The 25,374-nt window shown below is 56.3% G+C and overlaps 9 protein-coding genes across 9 annotated transcripts; 6 read left to right on the plus strand and 3 right to left on the minus strand.

Moving 5' to 3' along the window:
* Nucleotides 1-249: 249 nt before the first annotated feature.
* KVR01_002095 (uncharacterized protein) lies at nt 250-1,110 on the plus strand (the record flags this gene model as incomplete). Its single annotated transcript, XM_044787119.1, has 1 exon — nt 250-1,110. One exon carries the CDS (start codon nt 250-252, stop codon nt 1,108-1,110), a length of 861 nt encoding a protein of 286 aa, XP_044647110.1.
* Nucleotides 1,111-2,398: 1,288 nt separating this feature from the next.
* KVR01_002727 (uncharacterized protein) lies at nt 2,399-2,969 on the plus strand (the record flags this gene model as incomplete). The annotated part of the gene is made up of 2 exons (XM_044787668.1): nt 2,399-2,765; nt 2,875-2,969. 2 exons carry the CDS (start codon nt 2,399-2,401, stop codon nt 2,967-2,969), a joined length of 462 nt encoding a protein of 153 aa, XP_044647742.1.
* Nucleotides 2,970-4,343: 1,374 nt separating this feature from the next.
* On the plus strand, nt 4,344-14,352 carry KVR01_003841 (uncharacterized protein). Its single transcript, XM_044790882.1, has 3 exons — nt 4,344-5,181; nt 5,321-6,593; nt 6,649-14,352. The coding sequence occupies exons 2-3, from the start codon at nt 6,095-6,097 to the stop codon at nt 12,399-12,401; spliced, it is 6,252 nt and encodes a 2,083-aa protein (XP_044648856.1). The 5' UTR covers nt 4,344-5,181; nt 5,321-6,094; the 3' UTR covers nt 12,402-14,352.
* KVR01_002059 (tyrosine--tRNA ligase TYS1) lies at nt 13,263-14,753 on the minus strand (the record flags this gene model as incomplete). The annotated part of the gene is made up of 3 exons (XM_044791457.1): nt 13,263-14,240; nt 14,331-14,445; nt 14,629-14,753. 3 exons carry the CDS (start codon nt 14,751-14,753, stop codon nt 13,263-13,265), a joined length of 1,218 nt encoding a protein of 405 aa, XP_044647074.1.
* A 551-nt stretch (nt 14,754-15,304) lies between these two features.
* KVR01_002404 (uncharacterized protein) lies at nt 15,305-16,204 on the minus strand (the record flags this gene model as incomplete). Its single annotated transcript, XM_044794903.1, has 3 exons — nt 15,305-15,524; nt 15,584-15,693; nt 15,764-16,204. The coding sequence occupies 3 exons, from the start codon at nt 16,202-16,204 to the stop codon at nt 15,305-15,307; spliced, it is 771 nt and encodes a 256-aa protein (XP_044647419.1).
* Nucleotides 16,205-17,941: 1,737 nt separating this feature from the next.
* On the plus strand, nt 17,942-20,351 carry KVR01_003465 (uncharacterized protein). Its single transcript, XM_044794365.1, has one exon. The coding sequence runs from the start codon at nt 18,458-18,460 to the stop codon at nt 19,127-19,129; it is 672 nt and encodes a 223-aa protein (XP_044648480.1). The 5' UTR covers nt 17,942-18,457; the 3' UTR covers nt 19,130-20,351.
* A 502-nt stretch (nt 20,352-20,853) lies between these two features.
* On the plus strand, nt 20,854-22,465 carry KVR01_002640 (uncharacterized protein). The gene is made up of 2 exons (XM_044794688.1): nt 20,854-21,247; nt 21,330-22,465. Exons 1-2 carry the CDS (start codon nt 21,015-21,017, stop codon nt 21,694-21,696), a joined length of 600 nt encoding a protein of 199 aa, XP_044647655.1. The 5' UTR covers nt 20,854-21,014; the 3' UTR covers nt 21,697-22,465.
* A 157-nt stretch (nt 22,466-22,622) lies between these two features.
* KVR01_002833 (uncharacterized protein) lies at nt 22,623-23,950 on the plus strand. Its single transcript, XM_044790956.1, has 2 exons — nt 22,623-22,677; nt 22,756-23,950. Exon 2 carries the CDS (start codon nt 23,052-23,054, stop codon nt 23,517-23,519), a length of 468 nt encoding a protein of 155 aa, XP_044647848.1. The 5' UTR covers nt 22,623-22,677; nt 22,756-23,051; the 3' UTR covers nt 23,520-23,950.
* Nucleotides 23,951-24,578: 628 nt separating this feature from the next.
* Nucleotides 24,579-24,866, minus strand: KVR01_003616 (uncharacterized protein; the record flags this gene model as incomplete). The annotated part of the gene is made up of 2 exons (XM_044786727.1): nt 24,579-24,617; nt 24,669-24,866. 2 exons carry the CDS (start codon nt 24,864-24,866, stop codon nt 24,579-24,581), a joined length of 237 nt encoding a protein of 78 aa, XP_044648631.1.
* Nucleotides 24,867-25,374: the final 508 nt, after the last annotated feature.

The following is a 25,374-nucleotide window of genomic DNA, read 5'->3' on the forward strand; positions in this document are numbered from 1 at the left end:
ACCAGCCGACACCGATTTCGCCATCGCCAATAATTAGGACCTGCCGACAGCGCAGAGTTTGACCTGGCCGACTCGCCCTCGCGAACTCCCCCCCCCCACCCTTTTCACTAGGTCCCTCGCCTCTTTCATTTTGAGGTTCTTCAACCGCCGATAAAGCGTCGATTGGCATCTCGTATCGTGGACCATCAGTAGACGGTCTAGGCGACCGAGCTTGCCGATAGCCGACGACAGCAGACCACAAAACCAACAATGCATTCCACGCACATCCTCAAGCTGCTGGTGGCAGCCCTGTCTGCCAACACCCTCACCCAGGGCTTCATCATCGACGCTGCAATCCTCAACCGACATGGCATCGAGCTGGCCCGCAGGCAGGGACTCGTGGGGGACGCTCTCAACAATGCCGCCGACGCTGTAACCGGTAGCGGCGGTGCAGCCGTAACAACTACCAGCGAAGAGTCCACCCCCACCACAGCCACAGCGGCCGAGGAGACCACGAGCACCACCTCCAGGGAGACAACGGCCACCTCGACATCTCAGGACTCAGCACCTACCACATCCGAGAATGCTCCCTCGCCGACAACCACCTCCTCCGGCGACACACCGGCGCCGTCGACTACCGCAGGCGGCACCGCTGCTACAACACTATCCTCCGAGACTACATCCAGCGGAGCGTCTACCTCAGCCACCACAACTGCGGAGCCCATCACATCCACCACCGTCGTCGTTGTCACTGCCACGGATGGGTCGGTTAGCAGCTCCACATCCGTTTCGGTCTCGACCCCGACGCCAGGCTTGAGCGAAGCCAACAGCAATGGTAGCTCCGGGATGCCCGAGTCGACCAAGAAAACTATCATTGGTGTTGTTGTCGGCGTTGGAGGTGCCATCGTCCTGGCTGTTGCCGGTCTCTTCGCCTGGAGGATCTGGGGCCGCAAGAAGGCCAACGAGGAGAATGACGGTCTGATGAGCTACAACAACGGAGCTGAGGGCAAGAGCGAGGTTGGCGGCCTTAATGCCGGATCCACCGTTACTGGCAGTGCGCGGTCTCCATTCCAAAGCACGCTGGAGAGCTACCATGCCCCAAGTAATGTCAACGCTTCCTCAAACTTCTAGCGTGGATCTCTTCTAGTGTGGAAGCTTTTTACGACGAGACGGGCTCCGTGGTAGCTCCGCAATCTTCGATGCATTTTGGTCTGCCTGACTCGATCAGGTCCGGCGTTCTTCATTCGTCTATTCGGCGTCAAGCATAGCGTTCATTCGCAGATCGAGAAGAAAAGGTCCAAAAAGAGAGAGTGATCTCGGGACATAGACTAGCAAGGATTTTTTTAATGAACATGACTTGAAGGCAAATCGAAGCCTGTCAATACATTCTATGGGGAGGCCTCATTGTTTTGGACTGAGCAATTGTGCGGGGCCTTGATATGAGGGGCGACTAATACAGATACCCTTTTGATTTTGATGACATCTTTATGCCTCGGGTGTGACTGCTCGTGACAATTCACATTTGCTCTATTGCTCCAGTACTTAACATCAGAGGGAGGTGGGACGGACAAACAAGAGTTCATCCCAAAGCATGCGGGCTAGACAACCTGGAAGCCACACAGACAGCGCTACTATAGGAAATCTGCGTGAGTACTATATTCCAAAGCAGGTAACACTCTATGGCCAATCGTCCCTGGGTAAGGGGGTGTTTGTTGGGTTGCCTTATTAGCGCAAGTCACCCAGGTCACCCATATATATAATCTGCCGCGGAGGACCGGAACGCTACGACGCTTCAGACCGGACCCTGTGGCTTGCATTGTCATCTTTGTCCGCCTTCATTTTAAGCATACCCCGCGAAATTTCAGGAATCATGTACTTTGGCGGTTCCAGGCGGGGTAGAGTGCAAAATCGCCCATGGTTCATCGCCATGAGTGCGTTCGTCTCAGATGGTGTTTCAGGTTTGGCTGCGCGACCCAGATAGGCGGGCGTTTCATGTGCAGGCCCGAGATGGCCTCGGACCACGACCTCAACCACGACCTGCTTTCGCCTTTGCGCCATCTTGCAATTTGGTCTTTTCGTACACTACCGAGCTGGGCTTTCTCGTCGACGTTCATTATACCTTTTTGCTAGTGCCTAATTGGAGTGCCGACCGACTGAACGAGTCCATCGAACCAGGGGACCTACGAGAAACAGACGCAGGGGCATAGCTCGGCTCTTGAAGGACCGAGTCGCAAGTCGAGACCACGATCCGAGACCACAAACGACAGACCGAAGGACTCGCGTGTCTTGGACGCCGGCCCTGGCCTGATCCATCCGACAAAACTCATCAACGAACCCAGACCTCAACCGCGGGTACCATCAGCCAGGCCCGCACCACGCAAACACACACACACACACACACACACATCCACGAGCCACGATGCAGCTCCCAACATCCACAGCCCTCCTGCTGGCCGCGGCCCTGAGCGGCGGCGGGCGGGCGTCGGCGGGGCCGGACCTGGGCTTAGGCGAGATGCTGAGCGGGGGGTCGGTGCTGTTCCCGCGGCAGCAGGGCGCGACGGGCCAAAACCTGCAGACGTTCACAGGGGCGCTGGGCGGGGTCAAGGCGGACGCGGTGACCAACAGCGGCAACTCGGAGAGGCCGTTCGAGGTGGACGGCGACACCTTCACCGACTTCAACTCGGCGGCCCAGCGGAGCTGCGACAACCAGAAGAACAAGTGCGCGCAGGTGGCCAACTCGGGGGGCGGCGCCGGGTTCGAGGTGTCGGACTGTGACCAGCAGAACAGTGAGTCTCTTGTCCCCGGCTCCCAGTTTTCCCTGCTGGTCTCCCACTTGACACCGGGTGTGAGACTGAGTATGAGGACGCTGACTGACTGACTGCATGTGCTCAACAGACCAGTGCAAGGACGCCATCAACACGGCCACGCAGACAGGTTCCCTGACTCTGACGAGCTCAAATGCCGAATTCGACTTCTTCTGTGAGAATTGAAGGGGGTTTTGTATCAGACGTAACTGCGGGTTGTGCTGGCTCCCGAAGGGGGGGACCCGCTCTGCCCGAGACACTTGCCGGTTATGAACATATTTACAAGGGCTGGCGTTGTGGGATCTTGACTGCTATGGGACGGCTTGATGAGCCAAGGGACGGCTGGGTGCTCTTAAATCGATAATATTCCCTCCTGTCTGTGTATGTTGTTTGGTCAGGATTAACCTGAGTTGCAAGTGAGTGAGGGTAGTTGTGCCAACTCGCATGCTTGCATTCAAGCTAGGTTGAGCTACGTTATTTCAATTTTGAACTAGACTCGAAGCAAGGAATGGCAATTAGCATGGACCATGCAAAACAACGTCCTTGTCAGGCTGTTGCATTTGTGTTATGAGCTGCTGTTTTACCGTCTGCCGCCTACATGTCGAGGACTACTTTGGATAGTGGTCGTTGCTACCGTGTATGCTGGGGCACCGAAGGAGAATGGCGGAGGGATCCTGATCATACACTTGGGATAGGGATAACATGGGTCTCTGGTTTCTTGCATTTTCACGGCCGAGACGGTGTCTCTCCGGGTGTGGCCCTCGCCGTGATATCTGTCTGACCTGACGAGGCTCCGGGAGGGACCAAGCGTGTTAGCGCCCGTTCCTGGTCAATACTTAAGTACTGTGTAGACCCCAAAATGTCGACCGACGCGTCTCTGCTGAAGATTGTATTAGCGTGCCGGCCAAGCGAATAAAGCTCCATGGCCAGGCCGCATGCGCTGGTTTGACCGGATGCACCTGGTTGACGGTCTGGCTTTGGATGCACTGAAGCCCTTGCCTCATGTCAACTGTTGATGGTCCTGGCCGAGAACGAGAGCTGTTCTCTCTAAGGGCAGCCCGCAAACAAAAGACTGAGATGCATCGGTCCATCCTCTGCCTGCGAACCTCGGCACGGGCTTGAGCAGCCAGGTACTTAGGTACCTAGGTACCCGACCTGGGCTCCAAATCCTACCCATTTCCGCATTGGCCTTGTCGGGCAGGTACGGGCGTTCAAGGCGGCGGCTAGCCCGTCTGGTCAGGTATAGGCTATCTACCTAGGTACGGTGTAAGCAGGCGTCATTTGATGAAATTGCCGGGCCAATGCAGACCTCGTCTCCCTGCAGGCTGGCTCAGCCGAAGCGTGTCTAAAGAATGACAGGTGCAGGAGACAGGACCAGGACCAGGAACAGCAGCAGGAACAGCAGCAGGCTCTTGCGGTAGGGACCTAGGCAGGTAGAACAGCCAAGGGATTGATTGGTGCAGCAGGCACGTACAGGCAAGGCGAAGGCAGACCTCGTTCTCCACATTGGCAGATGGGTCGCTGCCATCATTCCGCCCACCCTTTTTTCCTCACCTCTGCTCCCTCCCCACGGCCCCGTGTCATAATCGTAATCCCTCCCCAGCTTCCGACCCTCTGGAGCCTCTCGTCACGCCTCCCCACCCACCAGCGAGGACGGACAGGCCACTGCTTGGTTCGCGCGTCGTTTTGTTTTGTTGGTTTGTGCGCCTGTCATTGTCATCATTCGAGGTGCGAGTCCGGAACCTTGTCAGGCTTGGTCTCAACTCCGACCTCGACATCCATCCGATTCGATCCTGCGCCCAATCTGACCTTGCCCCGGCCTGATCAGATCCACAGCCTGTTGTTGACTTTTGGCTTTCGAGGCACGGCCACTTCTGGTTCATGCGGCTGCAAAATCACAGACGAGACACGGCTCAGCCAAGGCACAAACCGGCAGCCACTCGATGACCCTCGACATGCCTTCTTGTCCCACCCTTCTGTCACTCCTTTGAACAAGCCATCGTCTCTTTGATTTCATTGCGTTCTCTGGTTCTTTCTGATTGTGATCTTCCCCTGATTGGCCCTTATTTCGCAAAATTTCAGTGGACCCAGCTGCAGCGCAACGCCTGCGCCGACCCTGGCTCTGGCTGGGCTTCCGCTGCTGGAGAAACGTCCAAGCTCCCCTTGGCTCCCTGGCCTCCCCTGCCCCAGTCGTCCCCGTCTTTCTGGTTACGCGACGCGATCAGGTCCAACCCCGGCCGCCCTTTACAAATTCTCCACTCGCCGCCCTTGTGTCTACTGAAAAGGGGGGACCTCTTCGCTTCGGGCAAACAAAGACCTTTGGGCATCGCCGACGACGCGATAGGTATTGAGATTTAGCTGCAGACGACACGGCCCTCGTCTGCGCTGATCTCCAGTGGTAAGCTTCGCCCAGACCCAGAAAAAAAAGGGCCCTTGTCGCCGACGCCAGATGCACCCATTCTGTGCCTCTGCTCATGCCCAACCCCATCATGTGCTGTACCGTCTAATCTGACACCCTCTGTGTCATTGCTGCGCAGGTCCACGCAAAGACGTCTTCGCAAGATCCGTCTCCACCACCTCCTCCTCGTGCTGCTGCACAGGACGGTCTGCGGCGCCCTCGGTCATCCAGCCAATCCCCTCCGAGGTCCCCAGCCCTTTCGACCGCGTCAACCGCTGACGGCGAGGAGTTGTCTCCATCCGTTGCTAATTTACAAGCTCCACGACTCCCAAACAGGGCCCTGGAGCTGTTGAGGACCCCGCCGGCGCGCCAAGTCCCGCGAGAAGACAATCAGTACGTGACCGCAAGCTGGGGCAGCCCGTACCCAAGGTCCGAAGAAGCCAATCTTCGCGGGCAAAGTCCTGGCAGCGAGCCATCAGAAGACTCCCCAATACATCGTCTCGAGCTCGACACCCCGTTTCTGCGTCCGGCCCCACCCTTGATTGTTTCGCCGACCGAGCAGCAGTCCTCTTCTCTTGCCGCGATCCTGGTCAACCGGGCCAGACGCCCAGGTCCTGCACGTGGCCTGACAGAAGACTGGATCCGTCAACACACAGCCGCCCACGAGAACACCGAACCTCGCCATTGGCTTAGTGACGGCACAGACAGTGAGCACTCTTCATTGAGCGGCTCACACTCCGGCGACGAAGCAGCGTGGTTGGAAGGGAGGAGCTCGGCCACGCCGCGGGCCAACCCCAGCGGACGCCCTACGTCGTCTCGCTTGTCCTCCGGACAACATCCAAGAGCGCGATCAAGCACCGAGACCCTGAAACAGGGTACTGCTGGTCGGCTGTCGAGGCCGGACACCGCAACCATGGCGAACGTCGTCCCAGAGGTCGTGCTGCCGCAGGGTGACGCTGAAGGTCCGCCAGCGGCAAGCTTGGTGGAGCAGCGCCCTTCCACGCCGAATGGCACAGTCGAATCAGTGGATGTGGGAAATACAGGGACGAAGGCCCCAGTCACCCCAACGAGACCGCCAGAAGTGAAAAAGGCCCCCGGGTGGACGCCTCGGCTGAAGAAGAAGGTGCCATGGAGGGGCAAGAACATTATGGTTTTGCTCCCGCGGGATGAAGAGCGCGGCCAGCGAGGCAAGGCCCCCATTCCGCTCAAACCGCATGAGGTCACGAACATGTTCCGGGAGTGGGAAGAGCTCGGGTATGATATTCGTGGTTTCGATTTGAACGTCCCGCAAGGGTACTCAGCCCTCCCGGTCGAGCATCATTCTAGGAGTAGGGACGAGTGGCCCGATGTCGTGGAGATCAAGAGGGAGCTGGCCAATCGCAGATTCAAAGTTACTCTGCCAGATCTCGAAGGTGAGGAGCTCACATTCACCCAAGCCTTGGGATGCTCTGCTAATGTACCAAACAGCTTGGAAGCAATACATGAATGAATTGACCGAAGCCAAGCTCAGGGCTCTCGGCGTGTCACTCGGTGATGAAGACCCTCCGCCACCGCCGCCATCCATCTCCCCCAATCCAGCTGGCCTCAACAGACGTGCTACGATCACTCAATATCCGCCTCTGCCGTTCTCGCCTCCCATCACCACGCCGTCGGCATCAAGTGCTCAGGGGATGCAACAGTTCCCGTTCTCTGCACAGAACCCTGTGGGCGGCGTCAATGCAGTTGCTTCGCCTGTCCCCTTCAATGGCAATTTCAACCCGCACCAGTCCCGACAGTCCGTCTCGATCCCGACGAGCCAGTCCCCATTCGGGTTCATGCCACCGCAGCAGCAGCCTTCGCCTCGGGATGTCATGTTTCAACAGCAAGGGATGCACCGTGTGTCGCCTTCCCTGTCAACCTCGCCCTTCTCCCCTGGAGGTTTCCAGCCTCCGCTGATGCACCAACGGCACCAGTCACTTCAATTCCCCCAACTGCCCCATCAGCACTTTATGCAGTCTGCTCGAGCCTCTCCTCGTTTGCAAGAACTACGTGAGGCCGATGAGGAAGAAGAGACGAAGAGTGCATCGAGGACACCCGAGCCAGCACCACAGATCCGCCATAATGCTAGTGACAGCCTGCAGAAGGAGATTGACGAGGCGGAGTACCATTTGGAGGAACAATTCCGCTCACAACTTGAGCATGACGAGGACTACAGCCCGCACAACGAGGACGAAAAGATCCACGCTGCTAAGTCAAGCCGTGAGTCCCCAGTGCAGTTCGCGCAACAGGCGCCGCGCTTTGAAGGCGCTGTCGACAAGGACCTTGTCCTCCATCATCCTCGACCTCATAGTAGAGGTCACTCGCTGTCGCAGAAATACTTCGGTGAAGATGACATAAGAGCTGGCACGGATAAAGGTGGTTTTAGCAGCTTGAAGCCTATCCAAGACGATGACAAGGCTGACCATGACGACGTCGACACCAACCCCAGCAACCTTGGCACACCCGTGCTGCCCAACTTTGGGGATGCGTCCCATGAGAGGAACTTTTCTACGACAAGCAATCCGTGGAAGGATGTGCAATCAACCTCAAGACGTCCAAGTCACAGCAGCAAGCCGTCCTTCTCGAAGCTCAATGTTGCAGCGCCTGAGTTCAAATTCAATCCGACGAGCTCCTTTCAGCCCGGGCAGTTTAACTTTGGAAGCAATACATTCCAACCGGCTGTTTTCCAAGGAGCTTCCTCTAACGCTCCGGACTCGGATCAATCTAATCAGTTCAGTCCTCCGGCAGGCCCTTCGCGCAAGATCAACGTCAATGCTCCGGTATTTTCTCCAGGCTCCAGCGAGTTCAGCTTTTCTGCTGCCGGCGCGCCAACTTTCCGACCGAATGCCCCTGCCTTCACACCTGCTTCGGTGGCTGGCTCGGTGACATCCCCCGTCCTGTCCGGCAGCGAAAGCGGAAGAATGACGTCCTCGATCTTCGGCAGCATTGATTTGAGCATGCCCGAGATTATGAAGCCTCCAAAGAAATCCAAGGCTATTCCTATCGTTCGGCCAGCTAGTCGCACGTCGAACAAGGATGAATCAGGCCCGGCCGAAGATGAAAACGGTCGCATCATTGATGAGACACGAGTCAAGAGGCTCAGAGGGGCGAGTGCTGAGGACGAGGACTCTCGTCTGCTTGCTGAGCCAAGCCCCTCGGCGCACGCAGAATCCAAGGGGGTGGAAGAGGAACGCCCAGCCCGTGACTCCGGGATTTCCTCAACCATCCTCTCTGATTCAACGGACGCCAAGGACAACACGAGCGTGTCTGAGGTCTCTGCTGAACACGACGTCAATGCCTGGGCCCCGTTCGAGTTCAGGTCAGAAGCCGAGGTGTCAGCCTTCAACACAGCTCGGCCGTTCGGGGACGATGGTTTCATGGCCCATGGCCACCAGAAATCACTTTCAGCGTCTGCGAAGCCATTCATTCCCGGTTCAACTTTCATGACTGACGATGACTTTAATGACAAAGAGGACACTCCGGTCCCGGGCCAGTTCGAACCGTCCGATAGGCGATCTGATGCGGAAGCCGATGGTAGTACCGCGGAGGAAGACCAGAGTGCCGAGGATTTGCCGCAGCAGTCTATTGAGAGGGAACCTTCACCTATTGCCAGCGCTGCGGAAGATGAGCATCCCAATGTCCAGACGTTCGTGGCGCCGTCTCCTCCTGTAAAGAAGGGTCTGGCCGCGAGCAGATTCGCCGCTAGTCCCTCGCCACGGAAAGATCAAGGCGCCTCGAAGTACGCCCAGTCACCGTCACCTGTGTCTGATGCTGAGGTTTCGCACAGCCCACTGGCAAGCGATGCGCGAAGGTATTCGGCGTCTCCTGTCACTGCTGAAGATCTGGACGACACCCAGGAGGACACCCAAGATACAATGCCCCAATCCGCGAGCCCACATACGGACCAAGGTGAAAGGCACGGCGAGGCTATAGAGCCCACATTTGAGGAGATCGACGCTGTCATGCAACATATCAACGAAAATGATCCTGATTTGGGTGTCAAAAAGACTGTGGACTCACCGAGATGGCACCAGCCAAGCCCGACACGGCCCATACCTGTCGCTGCTATCACAAACGAGTCTCCCCAGCGCAGCCATGCCCAATTTCTTCGGGGTGAAGCCCCAAGCCCAAGCCCAAGGCACTATCACTTACCGCTCGGAGTACACCCACCTTTGCATACAACTGAAACGCTGGAGAATCCGTTTGTTGATCCTCCTGTGAGTCTTCAACTCTCCCGGCTCAACACTAGCGAGAGCCAAGCTGCTAGTGACGATTGGGAACGGGCATTCAGCGATGAGGAGCAGGTGAAGCTCGATTCCCGTGCCAATTTCTTCGATGGGAAGGTCAATGAGCTGGTTGGCGCTGCCTTGCAGTCTCGACTGGATCCTCTTGAAAGAACCTTGGAGGGCATACAACAGGCTCTCGCGTCGCTGTCTGGTCTTCCGGCGTCGAGTCGCCGCGAACGACGCAGCGTCTCTGCGGAGTTCCAGGAGAGCGATGCAGACGACGAGGACGACGAACCCGTTCCACGGCGGTCAATGAGCCCCCGACGAGACAAGCGGATGGAGCAGATCAGGGTTGCTGTACTGGATGCGTTTGCTGTCCAGCAACGCAGTGCTCCACCATTGCCTCCCCTGCCCGGTATGGCACAAGATGGTGCATCCGCGGAGAGCGTGGTCTCTATCCTGAAGGCGATGGAAGAGATGAAGCAGCAATTCAGCGAATCCCTGCATCTTGACTTCCGGGCCGAGGACCTTCGAAATGTCGTTGAGGAGGCGGTCGAGTCCCGTCTGCCCGCCACCTCTCCCCAGTCAGTCATTGTAGAAGGGCAGGATGAGTTGAGCGAAAAGTTCAACGAACTGCAGGCTCGTTATGCGGAGTTGGAGCAGCGCCATCGGCTGGAAGAAGCCAAGGCTTCAGCAGAAGCAGCTCGCGCAGCCGAACTCGAAAGACAGCTGTGGAAGGCCGAGACCAAGGTCGAGGCCGAGATATTGAACCGCAGTGCCAGCGATCAGCGATTCTTGGAGCTCGAGTCAAGGCTCAGCAACCAGGAGGCCATAAACGAGGCTGAAGTCCAACTTCGACGGGCTGCAGAAGACAGGTTGTCCGAAGTCCAGCGCCTCCTGCGTATTTCTTCAGAGGAAGAGGTGCGACTAAGGGATGCAGTGGAAGAAAAGGATGAGAGGCTCAAGATTCTTGATGCGACTCACAGCAAGAACACTATGCGTGTGGCCTTGCTCGAAGCTGCGGCCGACAACTATCACAAGGAGAGGCTGGAATTCGAGAACCGTGTCCATGTTGCTGAGGTAGACGTTGAGGATCTGCGCCAAGAATCAGCTCGATGGAGGACGGAAGCAGACCGTGCCACGCAGCTGTCACAGCGCCAGAGTGACGACCTGTACCACGCGATGGAAGAGAACAAGCAATTGCATCGGCTGATCGACACCCTGGGTACTCAACTGAACGAAAATGAGCGGCTTCGTGATGACTGGAGGTCCAAGTTCCTGTCGCTGCAGCAGGACATGGAAGATTCCATGCGCCACATTACTGAGGAAAACGCTCGCCGGGCCAAGAAAGAGCAGACGATGCTCGCCAGACAAGAAGTTCTGGATGCGAAGCTTCAAGCGGAATCCAAGACCCGCGAGCGTCTGGAAACTGAACTCGAGAGACTTGAGGCCGGTGAGCGTCAAGGCATGAAGGCTGTTAATGAGGCCAAGAGATTAGACGCCTTGCTAGGAGAGATGCGGACTGAGAACCATAAGCTCCAGCAAAGCGCTATGCGCTACCAGGCGGAATTCCAGGAAGCTCGAGAGTCCGGAGCACGGGAGATCCAGCGCACTCGCGAATCGATGCAAGCCCAGGTCGAGGATGCGAACAACCAAGTCAACGTTGTCCGGGAGGAACTCGAGGATGAGATTTCCCGTTTGCGTGCGCAGCTCGATCAAGCCAAACTGGACACTGATACTGTCCGATCACGGTACGACATGCTCATGGAAGATGCCAACCACAACAGGAAGGGCGATGTCGACGAGGTCCAGCGCAAGCACCAGGATGAGATTGAGGATATGCAAGCCCGATTCGAGCGACAGATCAACAACACTGTTGAGGACGCCCAGCGCGCAGAGTCCAACCTCCTCGAACGCCTCAGCATTTCAACATCCAAGTGCGAGCATCTGCAGGATCGCGTCACTCATCTAGAGGAGAAGCTCGAGATTGCCAGGGAAGCGGCACGTGCTGCGGCCCAAGCTGCCAAGGCATCTGGTGTGGTCTTGCCGCCTGCTTCAGCTGCTCCCGTGTCCGCCCCTCAGCAGCGCACTGCGGCCTCGCAGCCACAGGTGCAGTCGCAGACAGCAGCCGTTGCCACAGCGATGCAACTGCCGGAGAAGATCTCTCCCCAAGCCCTCCGAGAGTCGATTATGGTTCTGCAAGAGCAAGTGCAAGAGCGGGAGCTTAGGATCGAAGAGCTGGAGCAGACTGTGGCGAAGCTAGATCCCGAATCGGAGACCAAGATCGCGAAGCGGGATGACGAAATTGTGTGGCTGAGGGAGCTTCTCGCTGTAAGGCATTCAGATCTCCAGGACATTATTACCGCACTCGGCCGGGACGACTACGACCAAGATCGCGTTCGGGACGCAGCTATCCGCCTCAAGGCCAATCTGCAGATGGAACAGCAGGAGCGCGAGAGGGCCATGAACGGCGGGTCGGCTATCAAGATGCCCAGCATTGCGGCCAGCCTCCGCGATGCCGCGACACCTCGAGTCGCTCAAGCTGTCGGCCCGTTGGCTGCTGCGTGGGGCAATTGGCGTAAGGGCGGCACCCTGTCCAACGTTGCGCCATCGACGTCGACGGCCGCGAACCATGCGACGCCTAGAAGAGATAGCCCTGGCTCACAGAGCAGCTTCCTCTCTGGTCTTCTAACCCCGCCGGCTTCTGGTGTCCGACAGACGTCGCCATCCGGCCAACCAACTGCCTTCTCCAACACCGGCCGTCGCTTTACAGCCCAGGATCTTGCCAATCGGCCCAAGGCACCGCCCCAGCGACAGGGCCAGAAGGTGCCAGCACGAGGAGGTAGTCCAGCGCCAAAGCAACAAAACTTCGCCAGCGGCCCACAGACACCGCCGATGATGCGGCCTGCGGCTTATGACGATGATGCTATGGCAGCTGATGACTTTGATGATGCTGGGTTCTTTGATGACGAGTGAGCTTGGCCACAGATTGAGGCCAGAACCATCCCTTTGATTTCCTTTGTTATATGAAGAAAAGATGGACCCACCTGAGGCGACGACGTACAAACGACTGGGATTGTGGCTTTTTAATTCTCTGGCTTTTCTGCACACGTCCTTTACTACACAACATAAAGAGCTGCACTCCTAGAATGAATGATACCCCCTTGATAGCAAGATTTCCGCCAAGCTTGTTTTACCGTCCATGCCCACCCAGTCTCCTTGACGCAACGCAGTCAGCACAGATAGGGAATCAGAAGGCAGATGGACCGGTTCTTAATTCTACAATTTTGCGAATTTTGCGAAATACTTCCCTTTTAGTCGGTCGCTTCCAGCTATACTATTGTTACCATTACTTGCTGACGTGTAACATGTGTGTGTGAACGGTGGCGGGTGTCGATGAGTTGAGGAGTTGAAGGCGGAGGGAGAGAACCAATGTCAGGCTCTATTTATCTACTGAGGTGTGGCTGAGGGCAACCATGTAATGGACGCTCTCATCTGAGATGAGGTGATCTGGCTCGTGCTATGTGCTCGCACGCTTTTAAAATTTGTCTAATCGGCTGACACGCATTCTTCACACCTCGCTTAATTGCAAATAAATGCTGGCGGGATGGGCTGTTTGCTTTCGCCACATACCGTCTACAATCCCCTCCCTACTTGTGTTTTGTAACTGGCAGGGAATCGAGGTAGTGTGACCGCGCGAGAGAGACGCTCTGTAGCATACGGGAGGGTCTACCACAGAGATGATGCTACAGAGAAACATGCAATGGGTATCGAATTACAGTTACAGGGCAATTGACCGGTGGGAAAGATGCCTCATTGGCTGCCTACAGGCGAGTATCATTGTTCGGAAGCGGTCCGGATAGCTAGGTCCTCGGTCTGCGACGTGACGGCGCCGTCTGCAGGAGCGGTGGGGGCGGCGGCCCCCTGCTTGGGCTTGTCTTTGCCGCCGGGGAACATGGTGCCGCGGTCCTTTTTCTTCTTATCCTTGACCTGCTTCACCTCTGGCGGGTAGGCCCTCTCGACGAGCTCCTTGAAGTCCGGGCTGTTGGCGAACTCGTCGCGGATGGGGGCCATGAGGGCGTTGAGGGCCTTGGAGACGGCGGGCTTGAGGATCTGGGGGGTGAGCACATCGTTGCGGTAGTCCTCGTGCATGGCGGCGATGTCGGTGTAGACGAGCTCGGGCAGCTCGTCCCTGGTGCGGTCGACGACGAAGCCGCGCTCGCCCTTGAGCTTGGCGGCGGGGAGCAGGACGTACTCGACGAAGGCCAGGACGCCGTTGCCCTCGGGGACCTTTGGCACGCACTCGGCCTTCTTGATCTTCTTAGTAACGGTGGCCTCGTCGTCCAGCAGGTCGATCTTGGAGTTGGGGTCGCTGGCCGACATCTTGCCGCCCTGCAAGCCGGGCACCATGGGGTTCATGATGTGGGCGCGCTGCCTGTACCCCAGCTTGGGCAGCCACTCCTTTGCGGCGGTGAACAGCTTCCGCTGGTCGACGCCGCCGAACTGCACGTCCACGTCCAGGTACTGCTCGTCCAGGACCTGCAGGATGGGGTACAGGAGCCCGGACAGGGGGGCGTTGGCGGTCTGCTTGACGACCTCGGCGCCGGCCTTCTTGGCGTCGTGCTCCGACACGACGGAGCACAGCTTGTAGACGTCCATGACGTAGTCGGGGGTCTTTTGGTAGGAGCTGCCGAAGACGAACTTGAGCCTCTTGATGTCCTCTTCGCCGCAGGTCGCGCGGAGCATTGCGGTGATGACGCGCTGGTAGTAGAGGGCCCTCTGCTGGACGAGTTCTATGGGCGCCTTCAGGTTGTCCTGTGCGACCAGGGTGGTCAGTCAGTCAGTTGCATGTTGCGAGCAGCGGCGGTGGCGGGGAGCAGGAGGACGGGCCGGTGTGCCGCGTACGAGGAAGCCGTGGATGTCGGCGAGGAGGATGGTCAGCTCGCAGCCAGACCGTAGCAGCTGGGCATTCTTGATGGCGGGCACGAAGTAGCCGCAGTGTGGCCGGCCGGTTGTGGCGCTGGGTGGTGAGCTCAATAGTCAGCGGCTGAGCAGAGGAGTGGTGGGCTCGGCGGTGGGCTCATGCTCGGGGGAGTGGACGATTGCGGACGGGTGCGCATGAGCAGAGGCACACAGGTGCTGCTGCCGGCTGGCCCGATGGGGCAATTGAGGGCCAGAGACGGGGTGGGAGAAACACACTCACGTTCCCCAGTAGATCTTTGGGTCCTTCCCATCGTTGATGATCTTCTCAATAATGTCAAAGTCGAGCGTCTCGGCGAGGTTCTCCTTGATCAAGGCGATCCTCTCCTCGGCGGGCATCGGTGCCATGGTGGGCAGGTTCTACCGGGTTGAGGCGGACGATGGCGTGTATTGCTGGTTGCCTTCAGATGAGGTCCCCAAAGACAGTGGGCAGGCAGGTGGCTGGTCTGGCGAGGGCGGAAGTGGAATCGCAAAAGTGAGAAGAGTGGCTCGGGATTTGCATAGGTCGAGGGTGAGTCAATTGAGATGCGACCAGCTAACAATTTCCACATGATGGCGGGGCAGTCTGCGGCCAGGGGTCCCCCGCGCTCGCTCACCACGCACGGTACCTGCCGGGACGGTCCATCACCGGGAGCTGCCCCGGTTGCCATGGCCGGTTGGCGTACTGTCGGACTACGGCATTCAATATCAGAACTTCACCCGCACATACGCCGCCCCAGCATCTATCTGTACATGATTCATTCGCACACGTGCTATCATTCTGGTTTCCAGCGAGGGCGCACATGGTGAGCATTCGCTCAAGTTTGGCCCCACTTCCAGTAGCTGATTCACGTCACCAGTCTCGCATCTCATGGGCATTCACATTCACCAATATAGACGCGTGTCCCGGGAAAAGCCCACTAGAAGTTCTTAGCAAGGAAGTTGAGGACCGTCTTGTAGCCCCTAACGTACTCCTCCTGTACGCGCTTGTCTGTCAGGTCAGACCGGGCAGCCATCCAGCCGTGAATCTGGTCGGGGAAGGTCTCGACATGCTTGGGCCCGGTGAGGGCAGCCTCGAATTTCTTGACCTCCTCGGCATCCTCGTCCTTGGATGCCAGCAAGATCAGGGGGGTTTTGATCCTGCAGATGGTCTTAGCTTCCACTTCAGGGCACGCCACGGGGCGCGGGGGTGAGCTCACTTTTCGGCATCCTTGGCGTCGACCATGGCCGGGTGGATCTGGGCAGCGGCCTTGAATGGGCCCTCACCGGACGCGAGGGACAGCGAGATGACCTTGGACCCCCAGCAGTACTAACAGCGGCGGCGTTGTCAGCTTGTCAGAATGCGACGCGAAACCCACCAAGGGCGGAAGCCCACTTACACCGAGCACAGCCCACTCCTTGATGTTGGGATACTTCTGCTGGATTGCCTGCAGCGTGGCGTGGGCCTTGGGGACGAAGCTTGGGGGGCTGTTCTTCCCGAAGAAGGCGCCGACCTTCTGCTGCTTGTCGTCGTTGTCGGGGGGAAACAGGCTGATGTCCAGGGGCTCGCCGTCGAAAGGGTCGGGCATGAAGACGGCGTACTTGTTGTGGTCGTCAGACGAGGCCAGGATGTCGCAGCCCTGGACGGTCTGGTCGAAGAAGCCGAAGATGTCCATGACGACGAAGATGGCCTTGGTGGCCTCGTTGGCCGGGCCGGTGACGTACGTCTTGCGGCCGTCAAAGGTCGCGAAGTCTCCCTTCTTCTGGTAGCCAGACGAGACGACGGGCGGGATGTTGCAGCAGGCCTCGGAGTGGCCGCCGGTGGCTTTCATGGTGGACATGCTGGGCGCTGAGGTGGTGAAGGGACTGGACGGGTGTCTGGAGGGGTGTCTGGCGGGCCTGGTGTTGGGGGGTTGAGATGTCAACGGGGTGCAGCAGGTCTGTCGCGAAGCTGTGAGGCTCTGGGCCGACTTGGTAGCACGGGTGGAGCTCAAGGGTGGCAGGGAGGGAGACGAGGACGGGAACGGAGAGGACGGGGCGGGGAGGTGGGGCCGCAGGGAGCTGAGCGCGTTGGAAGCTGCTCGAAGCTGCCGCGACCTTGCGGGAGGCATGGCTGCTGTGACGACTAGATCTCGGATCTGGTGTGCTGCTAGCCTGGAGTTCTTGGAGGTCCTCAGGTCCTCTTGTGTGCCAGACCCCGCGTCGGTGCCCCTGTGCCCCCTACAAGCCTACTGTGTATGATGCGTTCAAAGAAAAGGGAGGGGGAGGGGGAGGGGGAGGGGCATCGGCTCTGGTTTGGAGCTCTCCTCCCCCCACGCTGAGGGCTTGTGACGTAGGGAGGGTGTTCCTCGTCTGCCCGTCTGATAGGCCAGGGGCCCCTGCCAAGCCTGCCTGGGCCGTTCAACCGTTTGTCTGCCGCGACGGGAATTGTTTAGTTCCAGTCATGGACTTTCCAGAAATGCATTCTTCCACGCCAAAGCCAAAGAGTCTCCCCCGTCTCCTCCTTGTTCCACACGTCCGTCCCCAAATCCACGTGGCACTCCCAGACGGCCAAGGCCATGTTCGATGCGAGCAATGATCCCGTCCTCCCCGGCCGACCCTTACTTTTGGCCCCCCCCACCCAGTCCATCGTCTCAGGGTAGGTGTCTGGCGCATGGGTCTGATAGGCCTCCATTGCGGACGGTGCTTTAGTGCTCTGCAAAAAGCAAGGCCACGAGTCCACACCATGCTGCCCTCTGCCACTCAGCCAGCCAAGCCAGTCTGCCTGTCTTGTTTCGAGGAGAGCCGGGATTCAATTAGCTGTCAGGGTCGCGCATGAGAGGGCATGCGAGACGGGTGGGGGAGGAGAAGAGACAGAGAAAGAGAGAGAGCAGTGATGCCTCCTCCTCACCCAGTCACACAGAGCACTCAGCTCTGGTCTTACTTTTCCAGCCAAGGCTGCGGCTGCCAGCCACTTGGAAGCTCCCCGTGTGCAGTCGGTCAGCGCCGCCTCTCACAGAGGTCCTACACCAGGTCCTCCCGCCCCGTACGTTGATCCTGCGCCCGCGCCCGTAATACTGTGTACAGGTGCAAGGTGCTATGCCACTGCGCTTGAGACAATGGCATTGCGCCGTCACTTGCCTGATGCCGGTGCTCACGGCTGGTCCCGGGAGCAGAACCATGCCCCGATGACGACTCGCCGACGTGGTCGTACCAACGATCTCGCCGTGGGGGCACAGGCCGCGCACCGCAACAATGACATCCCAGATCGGAAATAAACCCAGCAGCAGCAGCCCCAGCAGCCCCAGCAGCCCCAGCAACCTGCTGCACCCTGATGCACCCTGCAAGGTGTGATGGGGGGGGGGGGGAGCAGCCGGGGCAGCATGCAAGAGAGCCCTGAACGCCATTGATGCACACCCTGGCACTTCCCGAGCCGGCGGTTTATCCCAACCTGGCCGGCCTGGCTGCCTGGCAGCCCTGGGGAGGCACCTGGGAGCCACAGGTAGAATGGCCGTGGCCCTGCGCCCCTTGGTTTGTGCTGTAATAGGACCGGAGATCCCCATATTGTGGGCACCGCCGTGTAGGAATGTTTCTTCGGTGCGTCGTGCCAGCTGCGTCCTTGGCCAGCGCGGTCCCAGGCCCATTCATGCCCAATAAGTCGGTGACTTGACCGGTCAACTAGACTTTTACCAGATCACGAACGTGGCATGCCTCACCGGTCAGTCCGACACACTATGGCTGGCCCCAACGAGCGAATGGGGAATGGACCTGCAGTGAGCACCTGTCAGACCTCTTGTCTGTAAGCCATGCACAGGCCCATGTGAGCACATGTTCCAAAACCACCTTGTTTTGTTCGGTGGTCGACTCGACCGTGGCTGCGCGCCATCTTTGGCTTCACATACACCTCAGCACCTACCTAGGTACTTACTTATAACCCAGGCAGTCCATAAGACGTCTCGTCTCGTCTCGCCTCGCCTCACCTCGGCCTCGTGGTTCTCTCTGCTCCTCTCCTCCCATCCATGCATCACGCTACATGCTCAACCATCGCCCACACCCGCAAGGATACTTAAGTACCCAAGCAGTACCCGACGGCCTCTGAAAGCCAAGTCGCCATCATGTCCAAGACCAAGTCATCGCCCTTCACAGTTCTGCACGATGCTTCTCCTGTATCACTAAACCCCCACCCTGCCCACATCATACACACAACCCGCAAACAAAAGCGCCCTCTCGATGTTGCTGCCTTTGACAACGCAATGGCCTGCGCCAACAGCACCGACTTCTGCATCTGTGCCGGCACGGTGACCTTCAAAGGCTCGGGTGACAACAGGAAAGTCCTCGTCATCCTCAACGAGAAATACACAGAGGACCTCTGGCAGCTGCCCAAGGGCCGCAAGAACATAGGTGAGGACGCCCTGTGCACCACCGCCATCAGGGAGACGTACGAGGAGACGGGGTACAGGGTCCAGCTCCTGGCCAAGAACATCCTTACCCGGGCTACCGTGGCCAAGGGCAGGCAGGTCCCCGGCCCCATCTTCGAGGCCCAGAGCGCTGAGCCAGTCGCCATGGTCCACTACACGGAGCCGGGCCCGGGGCTCGAGGGAGGGCCCGTCACCAAGGTCTGCTTCTTTTATGTCGCCACTGTCAGGGAAGACGCCCTGCCCGCCAAGGACACTCAGGACACCGACGAGTTTCTCGAGCCTTTCTGGTTGACGTGTGCCGACGCATTGGACAGACTTACCTTCGGGGCTGAGAGGAGGGCGTTGGAGATCGCCATGTGTTACTGGTGAAGTGCACTTGGTACATGTGTAATGTCATTATGAGCTGATACAAGTGGGGAGTGAGCAGGGGAGTCGTGACAAGGTTCGCAAGGATGGGATTAGGTCAAGCAAGGACTGTTGTGGTGCCGAGGGTCGGGTTCATAACGAGAAGAAGATCGGAGACCTCTTATATTGGGAATCCGTGCCACCAAAGTGGCGCCGTGAGCTTCAACACACGATTCTGCTGTCAGCCTTGGAATTCTTGACATACAGGGGTCAAAGCTATAAACGTCCATTCAGAGCCGCGGATTAACTCACTCAAAGCAAGTCATTCTTGTGCCAGATTTGGACGGAGCAACGCCAAAATCATATTTGCAGTTCAAAGCTCACAGATTCATCAAAGCTGGCCTTCTCGTTTGGCTTCGCGGCCATAAGGCTGCAAGCACTCATTTCCAGAGTCCCACCTGATTCTGCGGTGGGACAAGACGTAGCGCATCTCATACTGAGAAGTTGCTTGGGTGGTAAGCCTATACAACTTGCAGCGTTAAGCCAATCTTTTCCCCACAAGCCAACAGTAACTATTTGCGTGACACAAAGAGTCTCGCCAGCAGCTTCTATTGTTTGAAAACATAACTCGGCCACCAAGGGACGCATAGTGCTCATTGTCGAAGGGCTTGACGAAGGGAATGGCCAAAGCCAAGATGGCGACGACAGTAAGGGTGGTCAACAGGGTGGCAATGATGGTGAGGGCGACCAAGTGGACGCTGGAGGTCGGATCATGCGAACCGGCTGGTACTTGGAAGCCTTTTAAGAGTGGCAGTGCTTCCTGTTTGATTCCAAGGTCTCTTGAAGGCTCTGTCATGTGCCGTCTGCTTGTCGCCACATTTACTAATTCAGCTGCAGATAATATGTATTACACTGCCCGGTAAGACTATGAAATGGAAGTCCAAGACTTTTTACTAAGATTATCTCCCGGCACTTCAAGATATGGTCACACAATGTTTGTTCATTGTTGAGTGACCATTTTGAACAATAAGGCATAAAGGAAACAGAGGTTTCTAAGGTTCCCTCTTTTTCATTGCTAACGCACTGGCAGTCGATGGTAAAACATTGGCGTGCGTCAAGTACCCCGACATCTTGATGGTCGAGGAGATGCTCTTCTTTGGTTCAAGGCTGCAGCAGAGCGTATTGTCCTCTATTTCGCTCCCTAGCATGCGTGACCCCACAATTCCAAAATATTTTACAGATGGAACGTTTCTTCTGCTGCACGGCCCAGAAACACTCGTATTTACCTAGGTACGGTATAGTGTGCGCGGGCCGCCGTGTAGTGCTGACAGGCAGCCTGCAAAAGAAACCGCCGCTGGTTATGTACCGGAATCAGGATCCCAGAAGTTATCCACCTACTTTTTACCCAAAACCACGAGTTCTGAATGATATTTTGATACTATTTAAATCAGAAGCTTACTCTAAAGATATTTATATAATTAAAATCAAGCACATATGATATGGTTGTGGAATAATCGTGGTGCTAACATGAAGGGTTTTGGTAGTACTTGGACTTAGCGGCGGTTTCTTTTGCAGGCTGCCTGGCTGACTGGTCCTCAAGCCACATAGCTGCACCTGGTAACCAGTGTCTAACCTGATTGAGCTGAGAGGAATTCACCGCCCGGACGGAAGCACAACAAGCTGAACTGCAAAGCCCACAGGCTAAGACAGAATACGAGGTAGTATGAGGAATCATGCACTTGGACACAGCACATCCGGGTGGCGATGGGGTAACCGCTTGATATAAATCTGAGCAATTCATCCAGGAGATTTCGCTGCTGGCCAACGTACCAACTTCACAGCCTCTTTTCCACACGTCAAAGCAGCTCCTACCGTTCCAAGGTTAATTGCAACTCTATCAAGGATCAAGATGTTCTTTCGAAACGCTTTAGCTTTCACAGTCTCAGCGACAAGCCTTGTCGCTGCTGCCGTCCTGGGCTCTAGCCACACAGTGACCAGTAGATCAGACGGGACAGTTGCTGGCGCAGAAGATGGCACGTCTTACTACTTCAACTCGACAGGAACGTCTGCCCAATGTGCCCAGCTTTCCGTAGCTGATCTCGAGTCCAGCCTGGCGCAATTCGATTCGCTCTTCCCGCCACAGTCAGTGTAAATCTGTTAAGAAAAGAAACTACCAAAATAATGTGCCACCAAAGGGGAAAGCCGTCAGCTGACTTCGTCGTAGATACAACGCTGGCCCGTATTATGATGGCCAGACGACCTGGGGAGTCGGTGCCCTCTACCTCAGCACGGCCTCAGGCACCAAAGCCTTCTATATCTCATACGAAACGGTGACGCCGAACACGACTGCAACCTGGGTGGACGCCGGCGCTGACATCTCGAATGTCTGGCTCGCCGTGCGGAAGGATATCGCAGAAGAGTGGTCTCAGGGTTCGACCTTCCAATGGGGTTGGTACAGCGTGAATAAGATCGTGGATGGAGTCAGCAACTATGCGGGGCAGTTCACTATCCAGATCCAGACGCCAACATTTGTCAAGGGCTGTGATACCTCATGTGGAGGTAGTTGCAATCCTAACATTTGTACTTGCTAACTGTGAGAATTCCCGCGTCACCGTGGCAGCTGAATACCTACATTAGACGTATCGGACGTAATACGGCCAAAATATAATTTTAGGATCCTCACCTCGTCACTCAGCTTCCGATATCAGCTACTTCAATCAGCCTGAAAGCTGAGCTGTCAGCAGTAGTCAGAAATATTTCTTGACCGCATCAAAATGCTGGATGAATAGCAACGGTAGTGCAGAATGTGGCCAAAGCCGTCCTCTTCCTTTCGAGTCTCATCACGGCCGCATCAGCGCTTTCAAGCCCTGACTTGGAACAGGTGCTACCTTATCCGACCGCACGAACCTGTGCTTTTCTGTTGTGGTTTTGCGAACAGGAACAGCGTTGCAACGCCGACCAGATGTTGTCATGTCACCTCATATGATTGCGGAGTTATGGAATGTAGCCGTAGTTTACAAAAGTCTTCAGCAGCTTTGCCTCAGCAGATCTAGTCGGGGATGTTATTGGATTGAACTTGTGCAGCTTTTAGCTGGCGAAAGAAAGGACCGAGCTACAGTAAGGGACTGTGTGTTGTATTTTCGACCGAGTAAAATTGAGCAGTATGTTCAAGAGTGGATATTACAGCATTTGCTGCAACCATTCGTGTTCGAAGCCGGATGGCAGGGAATAGGCACGGGCCTGAATGCTAGGTACCTGCATTGGTATGAATCCGTACCTACCAGCCTGCCTCCCGAGGTCAGTAGATAGTATCGTAAAGAACACAGTTCATGAAGACGAGGAAAAGCAAATTCTGTTCTATCCCCTCAACTTCAAATCGTCATGTTCATGCTCTAGTGAATCAATAATAGGTTATAGCGCATACATTGAACACCGAGAACCGAATTTGGGGTTTCCCCTGAATTGGCTTGGTCTCACTTGTCGATCTTTTTCGTCGCACAACTTTTAATTCGTTAACCGCGAAATTGGAGACGACCAAGAATCACCGTTGTCTGGTCTATGTCACCCCAACCGTAAGTGAGGTCTGCGGCCTGGCGTGGCGTAGCGAGGCAAAGTTACCTGCCCAGTCAGCTGACAAAACTCGTATCCAGAATACCGCCGAGGGAGGGAAGTAGAGCAAGCCCACTCGTATTTCGGCCAAATATAGCCGAAAATCCTTCGCTCACGTCTCTGTGGCTGGTGGAATAGCTCCTGGGATTAGATATAACTCCGGCTCAATCATTCCCTGGAAGCGCCTTTCGTTGATCACGGTTAACATTATCACCTTACCTTCGCCAACTACTTGCGTCGTTTACGATTTCGAGAGACTAGTGCTACAGGCGCATACTATTCCCCAAAACCGCCGAAAACTTGAAACAGATTTCACGGCCCGTCAATCACCTTCATAATGTATACCAACACCATATTAAGCGTCTTGGCCATGGCAGCGACCGTTGTGACAGCAAGCCCGGTCGAAGTTCGCCAGCAGACCTCAACCATCAACCCCTTTCCGCTGACCATCTCGCAACTTGCATACAGCCATGGCCATCAGATAGTGGCACTCACGCCGACCAGGACGACTCTGGGCGACTCATGCAATACCAACGTGAACGCGACGAGGACTGCAGTCGTGCAGGCGCAGAATAGCGGCTTCTCGTCGAACCCGCTGTGCGGACACGAATTCTCGCTTGAGGGTGTGACAGGCCTTACGTTGTTGTGCGCCGACAGTGCCGAGCACGGCGAGGCTGCGTCGCAGGTCACGGCTGTGGCCACCAACGGCGAGCAGACACACGAGTGCGTGGCGCTGCCGCTCAACGTCTACCCCTTTTCATGTGGCGTTGGTTCTTCGATCTGGCAGCTCTATAGCTGCCAGTGAGGCAGTGCAATTTAAACGGTTAGGTGCCGGTACGAGAGGTTTTCTATGTGACTCGAAGACATGTACACATTATTCGATATTCGTTCACTATAAGCCGCGACTAAAAGGAATACGGTGGCTCTGTACGGAGAAGCGAGTTGGAGGATGCTGCTTCTAACATAATAAGCCCAAAAAATATTAGAGCGTTTCAAGCATTCCTTGCACCCAGTCATTCAACGGGACATCTGACTAAGAAATCGATTTATACTTCAACGGAGTTATAGGCAGGGTGAGTGAGTTCGGATGCCTCGGACTTCTGAGGCTTTTACCCTGGGTATGCCAGTGATTGATACTGGGATGTCGTCCTTCTTGTCTCTACAGTACCTGGGTAGTCAACGAACCCCTTCCCAGGGCCATCTAGGCACTTGGAGCTGCTGATTCCTCTACCAAGCATACCGTAGACAGAAGAGTGAACCTTGAAAATGGGAGGAGACTCTGCCCACTCGAGGGAGAACCTGCCTGTGTGGGCCGCCAATCTCTCACCAAAAGCTCTTGAATTTTGCTGCACGACACGTTCGACCTCAATCAGCCCCACTCAGCCTTGCGTATGAACAAAGATACGCAGGTTCAAATTCGCCCTTATCTCCAAAACGACCAAGTAGAATATCCCCAGGACAGACCTTGCGAAGCTCACCCCTGGTCGCCACTGTCGCTGGATCACGTCAAGACGTTATCTTGAGCAGTTCCTACCCATACTAGATGCAATATGGAACTGGATATTGGAAGATAATTGAAGATTGTCGAGGCATCCGTCTATCTCATTCCTCACATGTCAAGGTAGCCAATTCTTTGCGAGTGGAGAGGGAACCTTCTATCATGAAAGACGTGTGCCTCCAGGCCCTCAGTTATGACTCCACCACGCCGAAAGGATCTCTCCCAGGATGTAAATCATTAGAATTGCAAGTATGGATCTGATAAGATTCCGGGACCACTTCAAAGCGTAGGGGGTTGAAACCCTCTGTGTCATTCTCCTCGCTCATGCCTGTGCTCAATTGCTTCCCGCCAACCGTGGAAGCCATCTCAGGTTGGCAAGTCCTGCTCTTTCCAGCCCACAGGACCCTAGCAGCATGCCACGGTCTGGACGCAGTTAACGCCTTGGCTCAGGCCGACGCAAGCGTCCTCGTTTGCGATTGTAGCCTGTTCATCAAATGTGTCTGTTGAGTTGCTGCAGACGCCCGTGTTGCCGGTGCAGAATAGGTTGTTTCCCTGTTGGCAGACGGACAGGTAGCTGGCAGCTTGGTAGGTGCATGACTGAGCAAGACCAGTGGCAGCGGACGCGGCCAGGACGAGGACAGTCGACGGTTGCATGTTTGTTGATGAGTTTCTGACTTGTGAAGGAGGTGACGATGTGATTGTTCAGAGGCGTGTTAAATGTTGGATGTTCTAGATGTATGAATATGAGACTGGTGATGGCGGGAATGCAAAGCAGTCAAAGACGGTGAGGACCATAGAGACATATATACCACTGGGTACCTGTAAAGGTAGTTGTGGTCTCCGCATTATCACGAACTGAGGGCTCTCCTTTAATCACAACCCCAAATTCCCCACGCGATTCGATGTCCTCATATCGCGCATTGGCCGTTTCGATTAAATTGAGCGCGCGATTGATTATTCGAGTAAGCCTCAGGCATTCTTTCCCTATGAACTGCCCAGGTGCCCAGGTGGGCTGGGCATGGCGCTGCTTGGCTGCCAAGGCCGTGTAAACCGACTACTCAAGGGGCATCTTGTCACACAGTTGGAGCCCTGCGGTACTAGTAGGGCTTTGTGAAACGAGCGCGCTTGTGTCTCAAGAAAGGCGGCGGCGAAGCTTCCATGA

This window comes from Diaporthe batatas, assembly GCF_019321695.1.
Source record: "Diaporthe batatas strain CRI 302-4 chromosome Unknown Contig00003, whole genome shotgun sequence".
NCBI classification, from domain to species: Eukaryota; Fungi; Ascomycota; class Sordariomycetes; order Diaporthales; family Diaporthaceae; genus Diaporthe; species Diaporthe batatas.